At 40.3% G+C, this 23,426-nt stretch overlaps 1 protein-coding gene across 4 annotated transcripts in view; it reads left to right on the top strand.

The window, feature by feature from the left end:
* Positions 1–23,426, top strand: part of trpm7 (transient receptor potential cation channel, subfamily M, member 7) — a 158,943-nt gene that overhangs the window by 124,507 nt on the left and 11,010 nt on the right. For 2 of the 4 annotated variants that reach the window (XM_073032774.1, XM_073032775.1), the window contains 13 exons: positions 3,539–3,671; positions 4,896–5,083; positions 6,811–6,943; positions 8,951–10,107; positions 10,983–11,077; positions 11,167–11,275; positions 12,489–12,574; positions 14,406–14,446; positions 19,064–19,089; positions 19,979–20,032; positions 20,230–20,280; positions 20,373–20,438; positions 22,049–22,332. In XM_073032774.1, coding sequence (XP_072888875.1) covers positions 3,539–3,671; positions 4,896–5,083; positions 6,811–6,943; positions 8,951–10,107; positions 10,983–11,077; positions 11,167–11,275; positions 12,489–12,574; positions 14,406–14,446; positions 19,064–19,089; positions 19,979–20,032; positions 20,230–20,280; positions 20,373–20,438; positions 22,049–22,332 — 2,423 coding nt within the window. The remainder of the gene's footprint in view (positions 1–3,538; positions 3,672–4,895; positions 5,084–6,810; positions 6,944–8,950; positions 10,108–10,982; positions 11,078–11,166; positions 11,276–12,488; positions 12,575–14,405; positions 14,447–19,063; positions 19,090–19,978; positions 20,033–20,229; positions 20,281–20,372; positions 20,439–22,048; positions 22,333–23,426) is intronic. The other 2 variants (XM_073032776.1, XM_073032777.1) reach the window with 2 other exon arrangements.

A 23,426-nucleotide genomic window follows, 5' to 3' on the forward strand; every position in this document is an offset into this window, starting at 1 on the left:
AGCAAAGAAATCCTCTTGCATTTGTACAGAGCCCTGGTGAGACCACACCTGGAGTATTGTGTACAGTTTTGGTCTCCAGGGTTAAGGAAGGACATCCTGGCTGTAGAAGAAGTGCAGCATAGATTCACAAGGTTAATTCCTGGGATGTCTGGACTGTCTTACGCAGAGAGGTTAGAGAGACTGGGCTTGTACACGCTGGAATTAAGGAGATTGAGAGGGGATCAGATTGCAACATATAAGGTTATTAAGGGATTGGACGAGATAGAGGCAGGAAATATGTTCCAGATGCTGGGAGAGTCCAGTACCAGAGGGCATGGTTTAAGAATAAGGGGTAGGTCATTTAGGACAGAGTTAAGGAAAAACTTCTTCTCCCAGAGAGTTGTGGGGGTGTGGAATGCACTGCCTCAGAAGGCAGTGGAGGCCAATTCTCTGGATGCTTTCAAGAAGGAGCTAGATAGGTATCTTATGGATAGGGGAATCAAGGGATATGGGGACAAGGCAGGAACCGGGTATTGATAGTAGATGATCAGCCATGATCTCAGAATGGCGGTGCAGGCTCGAAGGGCCGAATGGTCTACTTCTGCACCTATTATCTATTGTCTGAGTCGTGTCCCATGTAGATACCAATGATATGAGCAGGACAAATGACCTTCTGGATAGGGAGTTCAGGGAATTAGGTGCCAAGTTAAAGGGCAGGACCTCCAGGGATGTGATCTTAGGATTGCTACCATGTCACATGTTATTTAGGCCAGAACTAGGAAGATTATACAGGTTAATATGTGGCTAAGGAGTCGGCATAGGATGCGGGGGGGGTGGGTGCATAAGACTTTTAGATCGTTGGGCTCCATACCAGGGAAAGAAGTACCTGTACTGAAGGGATGGCTTACACCTGAGCTGCAGTGGGGCTAATATCCTAGTGGGAAGGTTTGTTAATGCTGCACAGTGAGGTTTAAACTAGAGTTGTAGGGGGAAGGGAACCAGAGTGCCAGAACAGGTAGTGGAGAGGTTGTGGAGACAGATGTTGGTAAGACCTCAGACAAAGTTAGGAATAAGAAGTTGAGCATGGTGCAGTTAGTGTCCTGAGCTGCATATATTTCAGTGTAAGAAGTATCATAGGAAAGGCTGTTAATAGTGCTGCAAATGAGGTAGGTAATTTTCAGAGGCAGTGTGCAATGAGGAGAGGCTGTTGATGAGGCAGAATTGCAGTCAACTGGATGAATTGCAATGCAAAAGGAGGATGAACTCAAAAGGATGAATACAGGACTGAAGGTGTTGTTGAACGCGTGCAGTATATGGAATAAGGTAGATGATAGTTGCAGATTGGCAGGTATGATATAGGCATCACTGAATCATGACTGAAAGAAGATTATAGTTGGGAGCTTAACATCCAAGGATACATATTGTTTTGAAAGGACAGGTAGAACCATAGAACATTACAGCACAGAAACAGGCATTTTGGCCCTTCTTGGCTGTGCCAAACCATTTTTCTGCCTAGTCCCACTGACCTGGTTTGTGAGTTTTGTTTCTTTTTTGTGTGTGGGTGGGGGGGGTGTGTTGATGTACGGCCTTTCTGTATTTCATGGTCATCTGGATAAGACTAATATCAGAGTTGTATTATACATGCATACTTTGACAATAAACCTTTAAATCTTTCCCCTCTCACCATGAAGATTCAATGAGAACTGGAAGGGCAACATATTCATCTTATCGATTTGATTTTACACACCTTTAAAGACAGGATATTGGGACTGAGAGGAAAATTGGATCGGCCATGATGAAATGTTAGAACAGACTCAATGGGCCAAATGGCCTAATTCTGCTGCTATATATCTTGGGGTTGTTGGTTCATATGTGAGCCACATTTGAGTACTGATCCTCAATTTTCCAAGATCTACTTCAGCCCTGAGGAGATGTCCTTAACAGGGAATATGGTACTTTTCCTGCCCTGTGCTTGTGCCTTCATTGCCATGACTATACAGTCCCTTAATACTACATTCCGTTAAACTGCGCATTCCTGAAGAGCAGTCCTAGGACTTCTGGTAAGCTGGCGGTACACTTGGATGCAGTGTCTTCCACGGGCCCAAACAAAAATGGTCGTCTTTTTAAATGTATTTTTTTACAATTGCAAGACCTTGCTGGGCATTAAGAACTTCAAATACTGCAGGGCTACCCCATTAGCGAGTTGCTTGCGGGTGGGGAAACTGGAGGAGCTGGACCTGGTGTGGATTGTGCTGCTGCCTGCAACATAGGTGAGACAGTGCATGTCTAACAGTAAATGATTGTCTTTGTTGCTTGTGATCGCAAAAACCTGTTGGACATTGGTAATATCTGATTCACTGTTTTATTGGTGTGTGGCAGAGGAAGTTGTGACCTTAGTCGTAGCGAGTTCTAGGTCTCAAACCACAGTGTCACCTATTTACAACTGCCCAGAGAGTCACAGGAGTTGGTGCACTCCATCAGAGTGCTGGAGGCAGTGTGGCATTGCATCCATGGTGAAGTCAGTGTTCACTTGACGGAAGACAAGATGTATTGTGTTCGACTGCAGACTGCTGCAAAATTCATGGACTCAGGGACTTGAACTATGTTTTTTTTATGTGACTATATTTTACTGCTTGTTCTGTGTATGACTGTTGGTACTGCATTTTGTGTCTTGGCTCCAGAGTAACGCTGTTGTTTGTGAATTCATGGGTATTCATGTATGGTTGAATGACAGTTAAACACCAAATTCAAGTTTATATCTGTACAGGCAGATCTATAAGCAGCTGAACGTGGGTTCACAAGGTGCAGAGTTGGTAATAATGCCTGCCAGATCAGGACATTTTTGTGTGTCTGTACCTATATGGGATTGTCTGAGCCAAGATTGTGAAGCACTTTATCAGCAGCTACTGTAAAATACGTGGCCTGTAATCCACTATTACCAATCACTCGTCTTCATTTATGACATTTGTGGATCAATTTAGATGGCTGTTCCATTATTTAATTCCTAAATGAGTGTGTCCTTGAATTACATGGAAAGGTGAACTTTTTACTTTTTAGTCTTTAGGTTGATTTTGAATGGTAATCTCACCCAAAGCTGGTATTGATGTATTCAGTGAAACTCATAGAGGATATCATGAGGGTAGAAAAGTTTCATTTACGTATAAAGTTGGAGAAAAAGCAGTTCTTTAATGTACGAGCCACCAACGAACTCCGCTGGGTACATATACATAAAAGCCTGAGACTAACTTCTGGATGGGGTCTGTAGGCTTTCTTTAAAATTATGGATTGTGAAGAAGTAGAAATGGCAAGAACATATCTCAATTCTCTTCAAAATTGCAAAATGAATCATGCTTCTAAAGTGAATATTCATCAGTGATGAAAAGTTTTATTGCCAGTTGTTGTAGATGAAGCTGTCAGTTTTTGCAGGATATTGCATTTTGTTTTACAGATCCATTGGGCTTCCACACTGTAAAGTATGGAGCACTCTATTAGCCTTGGGTAGATTTTATACCTCACTAAACTGTATGAGACAACCCTTATGTTTCCTTTCTTCCTAAAGCCTGTGCCAACAATACTGATGACAGTGCAAAGCAACGTTGCGTCATTGGATATTGGATAACACCATTTTTACAAGCAGTCTACCTCTTTGTACAGTATATCCTCATGGTGAATCTCCTCATTGCATTTTTCAAGTGAGTACCGCTATACAGTACCATAATAGGGATACTTTGCACACAGAAAGCTGGAAGAGCTCAGCAGGTCAGGTGGCATCTATGGAGAGAAATAAACAGTTGATATTTCAGGCTGAGACCTTTCCATCTCTCAACCTGAAACGTATACAAAATTGAGGGGTATAGATGGGATTAATGCAAACAGGATTTTTCCACTGAGGTTGGGTGAGACTAGAACTAGGGGTCATGGGTTAAGTGTGAAAGGTTTAAGGGGAACATGGGAAAGGAAACTTTACTCAGAGGATGGTGAGAATGTGAAATGAGCTGCCAGCACGTGGTGAATGCAGATTCATTTTCAGCATTTAAGAGAAATTTGGTTATGAGGGGTATGGAGGCCAATGATCTGCATGCAGGTTAGTGGGACTAGGCAGATTAATGGTTAATACAAACTAGATGGGCTGAAGGGCCTGCTTCTATGGTGTAGTGTTCTGACTATAGATACTGGCTGACCTGCTTATCTGCATTTCTTTGTGTTGCTGTGGATTTCGAGCATCTTCAGATCTCTTGTTTATACTTTGAGCACACTTAATTTCTTGTATAAATTTAAATTCTTCATTTGTGACTGTAGCCATACAAATTCTCGTCAGTACACACTTGTTCCCTTAGAAGCACAGTAACAATGTACAACACACTCATTGCAGTTCAGGATGTTCACTTCACCCTGTTGTGATGGCCTTTCATAGCTGCCATGGTCACACACTCTGTAATCCTGTTCTCTGCGAGAAGCTCGGAACCCTTTTTTTAGCAGTGTTTTTTGTTAACTCTAGTCACTATGTTGGATGTTGGAATTTTTTTTTTAATGAATGCAACTTGTACATGTGTGGTGCAAAATACCTTCAACTGTTTTCATTTAGCAGCTTTTCAATGCATGTAACACTTTGAAAAGGGAAAAATTGGCACTAAGCCAAAAAAAAATTTGAACTGCGTGGTCTCAGTAATGAGGTACAAAAAGAATTTCAGGAGCAGTGGTTAGGAAGCTGTAGGCAGGGGATGCACATGTCAGATATTTGATTGGAAGGATAATCTGAAAAAGAGCATTTAATCAGTCGGTAAGATTTGAGTTCCCAATAATGAATGCCTTTAATTTTTTTTTAATGACATATATCTACTTAACTAGTTTGTCCTAGCCTGGAGAAACCCAAATAAAATCAAAGTTTGTAAGTAACTTTCTTTTATTCTTTTTAGCAATGTGTATTTCCAAGTGAAGGCCATTTCAAACATTGTGTGGAAATACCAGCGGTACCACTTTATCATGGCGTATCATGAAAAGCCAGTGCTGCCACCACCTCTCATTCTGCTCAGCCACTTTGCTTTGTTAATCTCTCACCTTTGTCGACAAGGAAGGAAACGTGACCGAGGTCAAGGCGGACCAAGTAAGGCGCGTCTTCAGGATGTTGGTTGCTGAAAAGCATTATCCTATGGTCTACAGTTGTTTGACTACTTCATGTTTGATACCGTTGTAATGACTTCTGTTGTGTAAAACTGATTTTAACAAATCCACCTCTGACTTTCTATAACATATAAATGTTGACATTTATTCAAATGGTTTGCCCCCCTTTTGTTTCAGCTGCAGGTTGATTGTAGTACTTTTGATCAGTATGTTCTCAGTGCATGATTGTTTTCCTTTTCATTAATATTTTCATACAACTTTTCACATTAGTGGCTCTGCAAAATAAAAATGGAATTTAATTCAGATAACAGTGACGCGTTGCATTTTGGGAAGACAAATGAGAGTAGGACTCTCACAATGAGTATTAGGGCCATCAGGAATGTCCTAAAATAGAGGGACCAACTAGTAAGAGTACGTGGTCCCTGAAAGTGGTGTCGCAGGTGAACGTGACTTTTGGCATGCAGGCTTTCGTCAGGACATTCAGTATAGAAGTTGGGAAGTTGTGTTGCCATTGTGCAAATTGTTGGTGAGCTATTTAGTTTTGGTCACCTCCTATACAAAAGATACCACTAAGCTGGAAAGGGTGCAAAGGTGATTTACCAGGGTGTTGCTGGGCCTCTTCATTGGAATGTAGGAGAATGAGGGATGATATATAATGAGTGCTATATAAAATTGAGGGTCATAATCATGAGGGTGAATGTGTGCAGTCATTTTCCCAGTGTTGGGGAATCAAGAACAAGAGGACATGGGTTTAAGGTAAGAGAGGAGAGATTTACTAGGAATCTGAGGGGCAACTTATTCACCCAGTTAGTGATCTGTATGTGGAATGAGCTGTCAGAGGAAATAACGAACAGAATGCTAGAGGAATTCAGACAGCATCTGTGAAGGGGAATAAACAGAGACTCCTCAGGACAGGAAAGAAAGGGGAAAGAAGGTAGTTTAACAACAACATGGCTAGGACAGATCTAGATCAGGAGTTCGCAGCCTTTTTCATGCCATGGGCTCCTGCCATTAAATGAGGGCTCTGTGCACCCCAGATTGGAAACCCCTGATCTGGAGGTATATGGGCCAAGCACAGGCAAATGCTTCTAGCTTAGGTGAGAATCTGGGTTGGCATGGACCTGTTGGGCCAAAGGGCCTATTTCCATGCTCTATCAATCTAAACTGTTTGTTTCTCCTTTGCTTTTGTTGGAATGACAGGAGACATGCACATTAGTCTGTATCCTGATGGATCTAAAGTTCAATGAATACAAGCCCTTAGATTTGCATGCTTTCACTTACCAAATATGTTTGTGTCTACACTCCTCACCACCTCAGTCAAGCAGCCAACATATTCAAAGACCCCATCCACTCTAGACATTATTTCTTCTCCCTTCTCCCATCAAGTAGAAGATACAAAAACATGAAAACACATGTCACCAGACCCAAGGACAGCTTCTACCCCACTGTATCAGACTCTTGAAATGACCGTTTGTACAATGTGGGGGACTCTTGACTTCACTGTTCTGATTTTGCACTTTGTTTACCTGCACTGTACTTTCTCTGTAGCTGTTGCAGGTTTTTCTGCATTGTTACTGTTATACCTTGTTCTAGCTCAATGCACGATGTAATGATGTGACCTATATGACCACGGTGCAAGACGAGCTTTACATTGTACAAGTGACAGTAGTAAAGCAGGCTCCAAGTTTCCTGTGCCCCTCTATCTTTCAGAACTGTTTGTCAGTGAGGATGATCAGAAGAAGTTGCATGACTTTGAAGAACAATGTGTGGATAAGTACTTCCATGAGAAAGAGGATAGATTTCATTCAGGGAGTGAGGAACGAATTCGAGTGACTTCTGAAAGGTAGGATTTAAGTTTTTAGAACCATGTATGGCAGTTTTAAAAGTGAAGATTTGATTCAGTTTGATAATATGCAGTAGCCAGCATATCAAATATTCCAGTAAACATGAAGTTAATAATATTTTGGCAAATTTAGCTGCCTTTTTGCTTCCAAGGATGATAGATTAATAATCCATTTTGAGGTGTTCAGTGGCTAGGTGTAAAATTCTCTATAAAAATTGCACAGATTTTTTTAGCAGCCCTGGTTATAGGGAGATTAGGACCATCTCAAAATCTCATTTTGGATCCAGGCCAGAATCATGCATGTCATGAGCCTACATTCCCATCAAGTCATGTCCTATGCAGCCCAGTTATGTCATGGACTCTCTGCATGCTAGAACTCAGCAGTGTGGCCTGATAGAGCTTTGTACTGCAGAGTGTATGGTGGCTTTGCCAGCTGTAGAATTTCTCATTAATTTCAGTAACTTTTAAATAGCCCTGATACTTGCAGACTTCGGAAAAGCTGTTGAACTTTAAGTAGAAAATTTTAAGTACTTAACAATATTTAAACACGAACGAAAAAAAGACTTAAATTGGGACAAAGGGAAGATATTTTTTCTAGCAATTGCTATTGAAATTGGTCCTTGGATCATGAGACAGGTATGCTCTGGGTTCAAGAGGTGCTTCCTCTTTTATATGGCCTTCCAAGACTAGTCCGCATATGGGGTTGAGCAGTTTGTTAGAAAGGTGTGGAGTTTGCCTGCACTGATTTGGGACTTGTTTCACTGATGAAAATTGACCATTTTGATAATAGCCCTAACCCTAACCACTAACACAAGTCTGCTCAAGCTGGTTGCCCATCTCATGATCAAAGTATGCGATACAATAAAGGAATGTGGTTGAAATGTAGTTACATACAAACTACTTCAAAAGTGATCTCCAGTTAAGGTTTAATTTGCTGAAATGAATTCTATTTTCCTGTTGTGTGCAATGAAACAGTTTCTCAAATCGCAATATACCACCAGAGAAATTCAAAAATTGATGCCCTGACTTCAGTAATTAATTTCTTATTTACTATTTAACGATTCTAGATTAGGTTTTAATGTACATTATGATTCTCATCTGTTGTACCTTTTTTGTGTACTCTGATGCACAGCAAACAATATTGAGAACATAACTGGTAAGATTTCCTGAGGACTGCAGTTTGTATTTCTAGTGTCCTGTAGCACTGAGAACAGGAGGCTGGGTTCGATTGACCCAACTAGTTGAATCTAATCATATTTTGGAGTACAGCTTAACTCTGCAAGGAGATTTCGGTTTCCATTAAACTTTGGAAACCCATCATCTTTCCAACTCACTGTTGATTTTAGTCTTCACTGCCACTGCTTGTTTAACCAGACTGTAAATCTGTTCTGCTCAGAGTATTGGAACTATTGACCCTGCATCATCTTCAATACAGGTTCCAAACTTCCCTGCAGTGTTGTCCAAAGCCAGTCCTTCTTCATTGTTCCAGTGCTATCCTTTCTCCCTCAAGAGACTGACTCATCCACACCTCAGCTCACTACCTTATCCTGCTCACCTCTGGCTCTTGTTCTGCTGATTTACCTTAAAGTGGGGGTATCCATGTTTGAATTCTCTGGTTATGGCTTTAGCTCCATGACTTTACTGTGATGAAACTACATGCAAGCACCCTCCCCAACCTTCCATTGAATCCTTAATGTTGTATAAGCTTTGCTCTATGCTGCATTTTTATTAGTGCATTTACTCATCTAGGCCTAGAGCTCATTCTGTGCTGAAACCACCACCAGTCTCTGCTCCACCACCACCATTTATCTGCTTTTACATCCTCTTAAGTCCTCTTTGACTAAGTTTTGCTTCCACCTTTTTTTTAAATTGGTGTCTGTTAATCTTCTAAACATTGAGATATTTTTGAGGAAATGGTGCAGTTTATATATCTGAGACATAATCTTCACAATTGTCTAGTTGAGTGTGAAATAATGAAGCTGATTCTCTGCTTCTCTTTCTCTTTAGAGTTGAAAATATGTCCATCCAATTAAAAGAAGTAGGTGACCGAGTAAATTATATAAAGCGTTCATTGCAAACCTTGGACAGTCAGATTGGCCATCTGCAGGACCTGTCAGCTCTGACAGTGGATACATTGAAAGCACTGACTGCTCAAAAAGCTTCTGAGGCCACAGAGGTGCACAACGAAATTACTCGTGAGCTCAGCATTTCAAAAAACCTGGGAGAGAATGTTTCTGATGTCCCATTAAAAACCTCATTGAAAAAACACAGCATTGGAAGATACTTTGGCTCTTCTTTTCCTCAACGAGGCATGAACACTGGCAATTCTATCTGTGTCGACGGTTTTATTCAGGAATATATCAACCCTTCCCAAAAGGAGGTGTTGAGCAGAAAGTTTGGTCAGGAATTGCTTTCAGGTTCCCAGCAGAATGAACAGAACATTCACGAGGCTGGGTCCTCCGGCTGTGCCTTACTACCCAAAGCAGCTCCTTCCTCTGAACTGCGGCATCGGAGCCACATTGGCCTTGGGAAAACTCAGTCTTTGACCAGTGACCTGAAGCCAGGACAGTCGTTCCATAGCATACCAAATCTCTCCTCCCCATCCGCCAAGTTTTTTGTTAGTACTCCATCTCAGCCAAGTGGCTCAAGCCAACTGGAGCTTGTGCCTAATTCAGTCGATTCAGTTAAAACTGATGTAGATGCTGACGGGAGTTCTGTTGAATTTGGGGCTTTTGTTGGTAAGTATAGAGAAGTTGTTTGTGCTTTACCTGAAGAGATGTGCTGCTGTCCTTGTCATCCTGCTTGCAGCTTCTGTTGCCACACTCCCACCGCAGCTTGCTTTGAAATGGAAGGATATTTCAATCACGCCTTCATTGATACTGAGAGTAGCACTGATACTGGTAGCAGTCATGACCGAAGCACCAAATACAATCCAAGGGCCATGCACGACTTTGACAACCAGTTTCAAACAAAAGGACCTCTGCCAGCAGGTGAATTAACTACAGCCGCCATATCCAGTAACGAAACCTGTGAAAGAATCAGAAAAGGGCAAAGAGATTTGGACGATTGCTTCATGCAGGCTATCGAATTGCGAAATCAACATATCAGTATTGGGAACAATACAGGACTTCTGAGTGACCTGTGGAATAAAACTCAATGTAGAGGTTTGAGCTCCTGTACCACTGTAACTTTGTGGGACTTCTGGTTGCAGGTGACTTCACTGTTGGTGCATTGCTTGGGACTCTCCTTGGTTTTATTGCCCCTCTTTTTCCTGTGTTTTAAATTAAAGCACTACTGCTCCACTCTGTTTCACCAGTTCAGTAACACTACTATATCCTCTTGAATGTCTCAGATTTGTACCTCCAATCCATGCTTGGCTTGTCTGCAGTTCTGAACATTTCCTTGCTTAACTATTGGAATCAGAGATGTTGCAGCATAGAGACGTGCCCTTTGTCGCACTGTGCCTCATGTCCAAGAGATCTTTTTAAAGCGATAATGGGCTGGGAGTTTCAATGCTGTACTGCAAGCCTCCCGTGTTAAATTCTAAAACTATTGTAACTCAGTCAAATCCAGAGCACGCAGGGTATTTTCTCCATGTCTATAATAGGAAGGCACAGGATATTGTGCAGTGTCATCTGATTTATGGTGACGTGAAAATTAGCAGGTTTTATTGGCTTTATATTTGACATTTGAAAGGTTTCCATAACATGGAATTGATAATACTGATCATTGCTGGGTCTTCAGTGAGAAATAATTACTTTAATTAGAGAAGTAATTATGGATGAAAACATGCAAATTTAGAATATTAAATCAGAAATGTGTAAAATACATTTCATATCAAAATTTGTTTCGCTGTTTTAAATATGCATCTCTGTTTACACTCTAGTCGATGATACCTAGATTGATATCATTGGTGTGTGAGGTCAGATGTGAAACGTTTCAAAGTTGCATGCATTATACTAACATTTTCTTTTATATTGTCAGTTTATTAGCAACCATTAAATAAATCTTGTTAACTTGCAAATGTGTTTTTATTAAGGTCACAAAGACTTATTGGAGATGCCAAAGTTGGGAACAGAAGCAGCAATAAAGTTGAAGGAGCAGAAGTCAATGGCGGGACCCATTCATGATTTGGTATGTGGTTTATATTTTTTTCTTTCTTCTTCCCACCAATTCTTTCCATCTTGGGGTCCAATGGATGCTAATACCTCCATTCTTTATAGGGAGCCCACCACGGTGACTATCATCCGAGAGCAGTGAATTCTTGTACTGGATTTGCGGAGCTTCATGGCAGTCTGTTAACTTCTAATGCATCTGCTCAAGCATTCTCTTGTAAGTTTCAAGCTCACGGGGAACACTGAACATTGCTATTTAGTTTAGGCAAGCCCTGTATTCTCAGTTCCAAAAGCATTTAGAAGCACTGCCTCAACTCTGACTTGATCCCAATTTTCAAATATTTACTAAGTTGGGGTAATTTTTTCCAGTTTCACCTTTTTTCTAAATAAAAGAAAAACAATTAAGATGCAAATGAAATATTGCATGAGTTAGATACTGGAAATGAAAAGAAAATGCTGACAGTAGACACTGGATCAGAGAATTGTGACCTCTGTGTTTGAACAGTGTAAGAGGCCAAACAAAGCCCAACTTGTCCAGCGTTGTTCTCTCTCGCTCTCCTCTTCCCACCTGTCTTCCATTTACAAGGGACGTTTGATAGCTTTAGGTCTGTACTTGCTGGAATTTAGAATGATGTGGATCTCATCGAAACCTTTCGTATTTGAAAGGCCTAAACAGAGTAGGACAAGCGGGCACAGCCTCAGGGTAGAGGGGCATCCATTTAAAACAGATGTGGAGAAACTTCTGTAGCCAGAGGGTGGTGAATTTGTGGAATTTATTATCACGGGCAACTGTGGTGGCCAGATCGTTGGGTGTACTTAAGGCAGAGCTTGATGGGTACTTGATTGGACACAACATCAAAGGTTACGGGGAGAAAGTTGGGGAGTGGGGCTGAGGAGGGGATAAAAGGATCAGCCATGATTGAATGGGGGAACAGATTCGATGGGTCAAGTAGCCTAATTCTGATCCTATGTCTTATGGTCTTGCATTTCCAACAGAGTAGCTGCAGATGACAATTCTTCCAGCCCATTCCACATAGTTGTTTCTGAAAATGTCTTCGTTCTTCCTGAACAGTAATCAACAGAGGACTGGACTGCCTTTCAGCCATTTGTCCTCCCCCCAGTTTAGACTATTTGTACTACTTTTAACGCTATAGTCACGATTCCCAAGTGCATAGCTTCATTCTTCAGCATTGGCTCTAACACTGCTTCCTTTCTAGTTGGGCACTATTTGTAAAGTCAGTGATTTGATTTGACATTAGGAGGTTTATTGGTATCACTTTTTGGATGTATCAGTTTATTTGTCCATTAGTCTTCCACTTCTTGCCAATTTCTTGATTAAGTATAAAGAAATTCTTAAAACACCATTTTGATGCCTTTCAAAATATTTGTATCATTGCTCTACAGTTTTTTTTTGTTTCTGTTCACTTCAGTACAAGCTAGAGGTGGTAAAGACCGGATCAGGGCCTCTGCTGAAGATGTAACATTCTTCCGAGAGGATTCAAAAGCTTCTGTCATGGTCAGTCTGATTATCGTGACTGTTGGAAGATAATGTTGGTAGTGTTACATCAGCTGTGGTGCTTAACTGTTGGAAAGCAATCAATTTTAAAGTGTCTGAGACTGATTTTAAAAGTACAAGTGTCCCCCGTTTTTCGAACGTTCACTTTACGACAACTCGCTGTTACAAAAGACCTACATTAGTACCTGTTTTCGCTAACCAAAGAGGATTTTCACTTTTACGAAAAAAGAAGCCCGCTTTATACGTGTGTTTACCCTGAGAAAGACTACAATGACCGTGAAGCCTTGTGCGGGCAGTTGTTTGCGTAGGCATGTACATGCCGATTTTTTTTTCTCTCCAAATCAATTTTTGGCTGGCTGTCTTCCCGATATTGATAAGTGAAACTACACCATACCTACAATATTTCTACTTTATATAGGGTGTATGTTTATCATATCATTCCTGCTTTTACTCTATGTTAGTGTTATTTTAGGTTTTATGTGTTATTTGGTAAGTTATTTTTTTGGGTCTGGGAAGGCTCAAAAATTTTTCCCATATAAATTAATGGTAATTGCTTCTTCGCTTTACGATATTTCGGTTTACAAACGGTTTCATAGGAATGCTCTACCTTCAGATTGTGGGGGAAACCTGTAATCCTTTGAACCCAATCAGTTTGTCTTTACCATTTCTATGATCTGTGCAGATTATTCTAACTGCTCTCTAGTCACCACATAAACTGTAGGTGTTGGAAACCTGTATAAATAAGTACTGGAAACACTTGGTCAGGTAGCATCTACAGAAAGAGATGTATTATAATCTTCACGCCTTCAAACTCTATACATTTCAGTGAAATGAACTAGTGCATAATATCACACCTATTATTGAAATTTACCCTAAGAAGGGTGAAATTTGGCTAATATCGGTGGATATAAAGAAAGAATTGGCTCTGCGTTAAGGGATGATATACTGATACATCTTGCCTAATCTGAAAATTGCATCTGTTGTCTCTTTTTGCACAACAACTTAATTTAACGAAAAGCTGTCAGTTAATGTGTTATTAATTTAATCTCAAATTATGAAGTCTGGAAGCATTTTTCAGATCCAAATCGGAATGCTATCATTTATTCTATACCTTGTTTGATTTGTTTCTGCAGTAACATTGAAGAAAGTGGTGACTTTTTTTAAAATGTATTTTTGCCTCATTTCTACTGCTGTTTTCTAAAACGAGAGATTCTAAAACTGGGCTTTTTGAGACATGCTGGAAATTCCTCCTAATATGAAAATATAAATTTGCATTAGGATGTCTTCAATGTTAATTCATCTTTCATTTACAAATTAGCACACTGTTTAAGAAAATGTGGATGAATTATCAGATCGGTTCAGGTCTCCATCTGAAATGACATTATGTTGTACAGATTGTAAATGGAGGATGAACTAAATACTGTTTTTACAATGATATTTCCATTTCCAATCAACGTCCTTGAATGGACTGGGGTTAAAAACAAGATGTACTCAACAGCACTGCAAAGTGAGAATAAGAATCTTTTCATATCAGCCTTTCAGAACTGGAAAATAAGATGACCAGATTCTGAGCATTAAATCACAAGCCATGCTGTTTTTTTTTAAATATAGAAGACATGGCAATGTTGTAGCCAGATTTCATTCCAGAAAAGACCATCTGTATTAAGTGATTGCAGTTTTAAATCGTCCAGTCTACATGCCGGAGCTTAAGTTGACCAACGTGCCCAACACTGGATGTACATCTAACATAAAAACAGCATCATTAAAGCACAACATGTATTATATACACCAGTGTATTCATCTTCCCCAACAATTTTCCTTTTTCTTTTAGGGTCGTCTGGAAGACAAACCTGTTGCAACCAGCTGTCAAATGTAAGTGGATAGAATTTTGTCGAATCGTTGATATTACAGCATTGTGGTTGTTGCTGCTCAAGCGTCCCTATGTGAGGAGGTGGCTGCAGGAGTTCCTCAGGGCAGTGTCCTTAATGTAACCATTTACAGTTGCTTTACCAACTATCTTCCTTTCATCTGCCATTACCATCACTGAGTTATCCACCAATACAATATGGAAGTCACCAGTAACAAAATGTATACTGTGATTACAAGAACAGGCCCAAGACTGGATATTCTATGGTGACACAGGCACAAGTCAGAGGTTGGAATGTGATGGATGCCCCTCTACTTGCCTTGGATGAGTGTACCCAGCAACCCCCAAGAAGCTCAGTACAATCCAGGACAAAGCAGCATGTTTGGCTGGCATCCCATCATCCATTTAAGCAGTCACTGAAGTGTGCACCAGTGATCAACGAGGAAGACTGTCAAAGCTTGCAGAGGGGTCTGGATCAGCTGGAAAAATTGGCTTAAAAATGGCAGATGGAATTTGATATAGATATTGTCAGGCGTTGCACTGGAGGGCCAAACAGGATAGATCTTGCCCAGTGAGTGGTAGGGCAATGAGGAGTGGTAAAACAGAGGGATCTGGGAATGCAGGTCCATAATTCCTTGAAAGTGAGGTCACAGGTAGATAGGGTTGTAAAGAAAGCTTTTGGCACATTGACCTTCATAAGTCAAAGTAGAGTGTAGTAAGTCAGAGTGTAATAATTCAGATGTTATTAAACTTAAAAGCTTTAAGTTCCTCAGGGTGAATATCACAAATGACCTGACTTGGTCTAACCAAGCAGAGTCCACTGCCAAGAAGGCCCACCAGCGTCTTTACTTCCTGAGAAAGCTGAAGAAATTTGGCCTGTCCCCTAAAATCCTCACTAATTTTTATAGGTGCACCGTAGAAAGCTTTCTTCTAGGTTGCATCACAACCTGGTATGGAAGTTGTCCTGTCCAAGACCGGAAGAAGCTGCAGAAGATCATGAACCTAGCCCAGCACATCCCACAAACCAACCTCCATGTTTGGACTCACTTTACACCGCGTGCTGTGCTGCCAGAATAATCAAGGACACAACCCACCCAGCCAACGTACTTTTTGTCCCACTTCCCTCTGGGAGAAGGTTCAGGAGCTTGAAGATTCGTACGGCCAGATTTGGGAACAGCTTCTTTCCAATTGTGATAAGACTGCTGAACGGATCCTGACCCGGATCTGGGCCGTACCTTCCAAATATCCAGACCTGACTTGCACTACCTTACTTTCCCTTTTCTATTTTCTAATTATGACTTATAATTTAAATTTTTATTATATTTACTTCGATTTGTACTTCAGGGAGCACGAAGCGCAGAATCAAATATCGCTGTGCTGATTGTACGCTCTAGTATCAATTGTTTGGTGACAATAAAAGTAAAGTTATGTTGAGATTGTCTAAGACCTTTGTGAGACCTAATCTGGAGTATTGTGTGCAGTTCTGATCACCTACCTACAGGAAAGATAGCAATAAGATTGAAAATGTGCAGAGAAAATTTACAAGGATGTTACCAGGACCTGAGGACCTGAGTTACAGGGAAAGGTTGAATAGGTTCAATGCTTCAATTTAACAATGGTTAGGTCTAATCCCTAGAGCGTAGGAGAATAAAGGGAGATTTGATAGAGGTGTATGTATGTATGAAGGGTATAGATAGGGTAAATGCAAGCAGGCTTTTTCCAATGAAGGCTAGGTGAGACTACATCTTGGAGATCATGGCTTAAGGGTGAAAAGTGAACTATTTATGGGAACTTGGGGGGTGGTAACTTGTTCACTCAGAGTGGTGAGTATGTGGAGTGAGATTTCAATGGAAGTAGGTTTGATTTCAACACTTAAGAGAAGTTTGGATAGCTACACAGGTGGGAGGGCTACAGTCTGGTTGTGGGTTGGTGGGACTAGGCAGATTAATAGTTAAGCATGGACTAGATGGGTTGAACAGCCTGTTTCTGTGCTGTAGTGTTCTATGACTTATAAAATGTAATGCAATTCTCCCAGCAGGTCAGACTAGGATAGCCAGGGTAGACACACCACAACCTGTACTTTTTTTTAAACCCGGGCACTATTATGACTTTATCGTCTCTGGGTCTAAATCTCAGACCATTCTCCGCAGTTACACTGGGCACACCTTCTAGGCCTGCAGTTGTTCAAGTTAGCTGAGTGCCATCTTCTCAGCAGTGTGAGATCTAGAGATGTTGTCCAGAAGGCACAAATTTTTAAGGTCATGTGTTTTATTAGATATTCATTGTAGTACAGGTCAGACAAAGTCGACCCATACCAGCAAGCAAGACAGATGTAACAAAGAACTAACTGTAACAAAGGAGTGTGTGTACATACCTCTTCATTCTGCAAAACTGGTGGGACTGGTCCCAGATACAAAACCTCACAGACAAAGGAATTACAGAAATACTGAACCAAAATTACTACAAGTTACTAACAGTCTACAGACGAAAAGATGGTTCTACAAACATACTATATATGCAAGTGCAAAATAAGCTAAAGTCACAAGGAGAAACACAATAAAACAGCTTGGACCATAATCTACTAAGGGCAATAAATGGTGACTCTCGGATCCTGAAAGCTAGTATATAAAAAAGAATAGACACAAGAGCTTCTGGGACTGATCTGCTGCCTAACCTGCTGGGTTCCTCAGGCATTGCAGTTATTATTTAGAGATACAACATGGTAACAGGCCCTTCCAACCCAATGAACCAGTGCTACCTACTTACACCCATGTGACCAGTTAACCTACTAACCTGTATGTCTTTGGAGTGTGGGGGGAAACTGAGCAGAATTAAACACAGGTGGCTGGTAATACAAGAGTATTATGCTAACTGCTACACTACCATACTACCCCAAGTTATTTGGGTTGTGTGTGTTTGTGTATCTATAGTGCCTATATAAAGTATTCAAACCACCACCCCTCCAAAGTTTTCATGTTTTATTGTTTTGCCAACATTGAATCACAGTGGATTTGGCTTTTTTGACACTGATCAGCAGAAAAAGACACTTGTGTCAAAGTGAGATCTCCAGAGTGATCTAAATGTGTGTGTGTGTGTGTGTGTGTACATGCAGTAAATATTAGCTTTATTTGATGTATATACAGTGAAATCTGTCATTTGCATCAAGTCAGCAAGGATTGTACTGAGCAGCCTGCAAGTAACGCCATGCTTCCAGCACTGCCATAGCATGCCCACAACTTACTAACCCCAACCCTTATGTCTTTGGAATGTGGGAGGAAACCAGAACATGTAGAGAAACCCCACATGATTATGAAAGAACATACAAATTCCTTACGGACAGTGGCAGGAATCAAATCCTGATATTGTAGCTCATTGCTGTAAAGTGCTGCACTAACTGCTATGCTACTGTGCCATCTCTGTACTTATGACAAAATTTATTTCACTTGGAAATTTTTTTTTTCCTTTCTCGTCTGCTGAGTGTCTCCAGCATTGCCTGCTTTTTAAAAAATTTTATATTGTAAAGTTCATTTGCAGTAAAGGGGAAACTGCATTAAATTTGCACTCTGACTCAGACAAACTGATATGACAATGAGCATACAATTTGTTTCAGATCATTGCTGAATGAGGAAGAAAAATCAGTCCTGACACTAGAAATAACTCTCCTGTGGTTCAGGTTGAAGCATGAGATCTTTGTTTATCTGCCAAACCAAGTACTTGAGTTCTCTGTAGAATGCCTTCTGGAAGTTGGTACACCTTGTTCCTTTCTATATGCAATGTTATTGCTTGAATACAGCTACTGATTAACAGTCTGAGTACACTTTTGCTGCTCTCACTAATGCTTCTTTTAGTTATAGCACTAATGTTTGTAAGCATGGACACTTGATTACAATACATCATTAACATGATGTGTGCTGTTCAGCTGGTAACAGATGAACATGGGTCACCTGAAAGAGGTTTTACTTTCAACATATTGGGCTTTTTCATCTCCTGGTTTTGTGTACATTCTCACTTTGACTACATTGGTTCCCACCCACATCCCAAAAATAGGCTGGTTGGTGAAAGTGCACCTAGAGTGAATGAGTTGCAGGAGAGGTAGTGGTTTGGGGAGTGGGGGGGCAATGGGTTTCTTGAAATTACATGAGCAACAAGCATGAAGGGAATGTTCTCAGTCTGTGTTGCATTGACCTGTTTCAGAAGAACATAGGAAAACGTAAGGAAGTAAGATCATGATTGAGCACAGTATTTTGCAGTCATTTGTTTTTTATGGATATATTAGATCTACATTAATCTATCAATATTAATAGCCTTTAAACTGTCGTATTCAGATAAAACACACTTTTCTACATTAAAAATGTAAAGCATTTGTTTTAGTTAATAGCAGATGCCAGTTGTTACTGTGTAAGCAATAAATTCATCTGAAGAAATGTTCTTGTTGTCTGTGTTGAACAGTATCTGATGTAAAAATCATTCATGTGCAACTGGTGGAGTTTATTAAACGTCACAAAATTATCAAAACTTGCTAATATGCTTTCTACCTGTTTAAATCATTTATTTGTCGTGTAGGTAGTTTATTTTAATTTTAAATCTTTTTGGTCAAATAAGTTGATACTTTTGCATTTCAGGGCTGCTGGTGAGGATGCCTTAACTGGTAAGACTGAAGTTCGTGTAATATGTTGAGTATCAATAATATATAGTTTTACTGAAATAATTAGTTTTTAAAGAAGTGTTTGAACATTTTAAACCAGAACTTTTGTTGGAGTGGGCTTGAATACCGTACTTTGAAAGGGCTGTAGATGTCATCTTTGTGATTCTGCAAAAGGCTCATTTATGCTGTAGTCTTGTTTCAATCTACTTTGTATTTGTGCACTATGTTCTAATGTGTGCTAAACAGGCAGATGTTTTCCCTGTATGGAGCTTTAATTAGTGCTTAAAGAGAAAGTCCCTTGTGCCAATGATCAAAATCTGATATGTCATTATGGAATCTAATTCCAACAAACATTTATTAATAAGTTCTCCCTTTTTTTGTTACTTTTTAAATTTGCTTGGCTGAAAGATAATCAGATTTCTTTCTCAGTGAACACCAATCCTTTTCCTTCATTAGCTTTACATAATGCCGTGACTTACTTTCTACTTAACTAATTTCCCAACAAAGAAATTACTACCAAACCACATCGTAGTGATAATTTTGTGCCCAAGCAATTTATATAAATGAACTGTGCTCTATATGCATAGTGTATTTAACATTTAAATTTAACACTGAATATTGCGAGTATTGAGCAACTTGACCATCTTTCCTGTTTTTAAAATTTGTATCTGATGTTAGACCATGCTTGTACTCCTAGAAATTGTCAATTTTATAGCAACTCTTTGGCTATTGCTCCATGGTTGTTGCAGTCCTGTTAAAGATGGTCATGGCTGTAAGTGATTTAACACCGGCCTCCTAGTTTAGCATTTCAATATGTTCTAAATGCATCTGCTTTTTTTTAATAGTTTAGCCCACTGGATGTTTTAAAGATGTTGATCTCCATCTTTTTCAGCACAACACTTTTACAATGCTCATCCATCTCATGTAAGGCAAAGGAAAATGGGAGGTGAGGTGTATTGAAAGCTTCAGATTTTTATTCTTTAAATTGCTCTTTTTAGCAATGAAAATAACAGTTTATGAGAAGTTAGATTTCAGAGAAGACTAGATAGTTTTACAGTAGAAAACCTTCAGTACTTTTACACGAATCCTTTTACATTTAACTTTTAAATTATTAAATCTCTTTTTCCCTCCTTTGACTCTTAGTGATTGGTTCTCCTTTTAAGCCTGCACTGGATGTAAATTACTTCTATTCAGGTTAGTATTACTAAATGTTGAATTGCTCTAATATTTACTTCAACCACTGTTTGGGATTGACTGATGATGAGGGCTCTGCATCTTTCCCACAGCGGTTGAGAGGAATAATTTGATGCGACTTTCTCAGAGCATTCCTTTTACTCCTCTTCCAAACAGGGGTGAGTTAAATTTATGCCATTTCTTCTAATATTTAAACATCCATTCTTGTTGACGCACAGTCTATTGTTGTTTTATGTGCTGTCGTCCGGAGGAATGGTGTTTTGTTTGGTCAGATGACCACAAACTTGGAACTTGTGAAGTTAAGTATGCAACAACAAATCTCTCCTGTTCAGTGACTGTGATTGAATTATAGAGTAATGCACATCACAGAATCTTAACATCAACCAACAACTCTCATTTCTGTTCCCATGCCTAGCTGTGTTCAATATCTGCACATGTACTGCATCTTTCCATTGGTTATTATTTTTCCTCCATTTTTCAGTTTCCTTGTTGCCTGTGGTCAAGTTGCAGTTCCAGTGTGAAGAACAGCACAGGAACAGGCCCTTTGGTCCACAGTGTTGTGCTGAACTAATTAGATTAGTAATCAGATGGCCAACTATATGAATATCAAAATTACAATACTAACCTGTTGTTGGAAGCCATTTGTCCATTGGGAAGATTTTTGTCCGCCCTCTTGTCACAGCTCTCCTTTTTCCTGTCCTTTCCCAGTGGTTAGTACATGCAGTCAGTGAGAAATCTGACTTCTCTCGCCTACCTAAAACCCTTTGTGTTTTGGTTTGTTACATTGAAACATACAGTGAAAAGGATTATTGTATAATCCAAAGCCTTATCTCTGCCTCGAATAAACACCTTGGTATCATATCCACAGCTCTATGAAGATGTTGCCTGGAACAGAGAGATTACTTGAGCTGGGCTTACTCTGACTGGAACATCGGAGGCTGAGATTATTTAAGAGGATAATAAAAATTATGAGTAACATAGGTTAGATCATTAGCCTTTCTTCCCAGGGTAGAGGCATCTGAAGGTATAGAAAGATAGAAACAGAAATCTACAGCACATTACAGGCCCTTCGGCCCACAGTGTTGTGCTGACCGTGTAACCCACTCTAGAAAGTGCCTGGAATTTCCCTACTGCATATCCGTTTATTTTTCCAAGCTCCATGTACCTATCTAAAAGTCTCTTAAAAGATCCTATTGTATCCACCTCTACCACCTTCGTTGGCAGTGCATTCCATACACCCACCACTCTGTGTGGAAAACTTGCCTCTGGCATCCCCCTTGTACCTACTTCCAAGCACCTTAAAACTGTGCCCTCTCGTATTAGCCATTTCAACCCTGGCAAAAAGCCTCTGGCTATCTAGATGATCAATGCCTCTCATCTTATACACCTATAGAGCCACAAGTTTAAGATGAGAGAGGAACTTAAAGGAAATGTGAGGGTAAGTTTTTAATGTGGTGATTGCTACCTGTGGAGCTGATAGAAGTACATACAGTTACAAGATTTGAAAGGTGTCAAGAAATACAGGAACGAGCAAAGATGTTTCTGTGCTCTGATTCTGGTCAGTTGTTGGAAATCTGAAACAAATCACTGAAAATAGGTAGTGGATCGGGCAGCATCTGTGGAGTGAGGAAAGAGTGGGTTTGAGTTGGTTCTACTTCCAGTTTAGAAACAGAATAATGATGTATATTGCTTATAGTAATGGTAGTTGGAACATTACTAATTTAGTGTGCTTGTTTTGATATGATTGGCTTTCTCTTTTGTGTTAAAGGTGAACCTGTGACAATATATCGGCTTGAAGAGAGCTCACCAGCCAGTCTGAACAACAGTATGTCCTCCTGGTCACAACAGGGCCGATGTGCCAAGATTGAGTTCTTAAGTAAAGAAGAAATGGGAGGAGGATTGAGACGAGCTTTGAAAGTGGAGTGTACCTGGTCTGAGTTTGATGTTCTGAAACCAGGTCAGCTGTATATTGTGAAATCTTTTCTTCCTGAAGTAATAAACACATGGAAGAGGATCTACAAGGAAGATACTGTACTGCATCTGTGCTTGAAGGTACGTGCTCATACTTAGACTGCACTGGCTTAGTAAGGAAGGGAGGGTTACTGACACACAAGGTGATAGGTGAGACCTGGAGGGGAAGGCTGAAGTAAAGATCTGGGAAGTTGAGTGGTGAAAGAGATGCAGGGCTGGAGAAGGGGGGAATCTGATAGGAGAGGACAGAAGGCCATGGAAGAAAGAAGAAGTGGGGGAGGAGCACCACAGGGAGGCGATGGGCAGGCGAGATGAGGTGAGAGAGGGAAATGGGAATGGTGGGGGGATGGTGGGTGTGGCATTACCGGAAGTTTGAGAAATCAGTGTTCATGCCATCAGGTTGGTGACTAGCCAGACAGAATATAAGGTGTTGTTCTAACCTGAGTGTGGCCTCATCACAACAGTAGAGGAGGCCATGGATGGACATACCAGAATGAGAATGGGAAGTGGAATTATGGGTGGCCACTGGGAGATCCCGCTTTCTCTGGCAGACAGAGCGTATTGCTCAAAGCAGTCTCCCAGTCTACATCAGGTCTCACCATTATACAGGAGGCCACACTGGGAGCACCGCACACAGTGTATGAGCCCAACAGACTCACAGGTGAAATGTTGTCTCACCTGGAAGGACTGTTACAGCTGCTCCCAACACCTCCCTCACTATCATTCAGAGCCCTGGGTTACTAGATGATTTGTGACCATAGCATCCCATGGGGCTCAGTATTTGGTCATTGTTGCAAGTGTAAGTTAATGGGACAACACTAGTGATAGATAATACAAATATTGATGATAGATAGATAGATAGATAGATACTTTATTCATCCCCATGGGGAAATTCAACTTTTTTCCAATGTCCCATACACTTGTTGTAGCAAAACTAATTACATACAATACTTAACTCAGTAAAAAAAATATGATATGCATCTAAATCACCATCTCAAAAGGCATTAATAATAGCTTTAAAAAGTTCTTAAGTCCTGGCGGTAGAATTGTAAAGCCTAATGGCATTGGGGAGTATTGACCTCTTCATCCTGTCTGAAGAGCATTGCATCGATAGTAACCTGTCGCTGAAACTGCTTCTCTGTCTCTGGATGGTGCTATGTAGAGGATGTTCAGAG

This window comes from Hemitrygon akajei, chromosome 30 (genome assembly GCF_048418815.1).
Source record: "Hemitrygon akajei chromosome 30, sHemAka1.3, whole genome shotgun sequence".
Classification (NCBI taxonomy): domain Eukaryota; kingdom Metazoa; phylum Chordata; class Chondrichthyes; order Myliobatiformes; family Dasyatidae; genus Hemitrygon; species Hemitrygon akajei.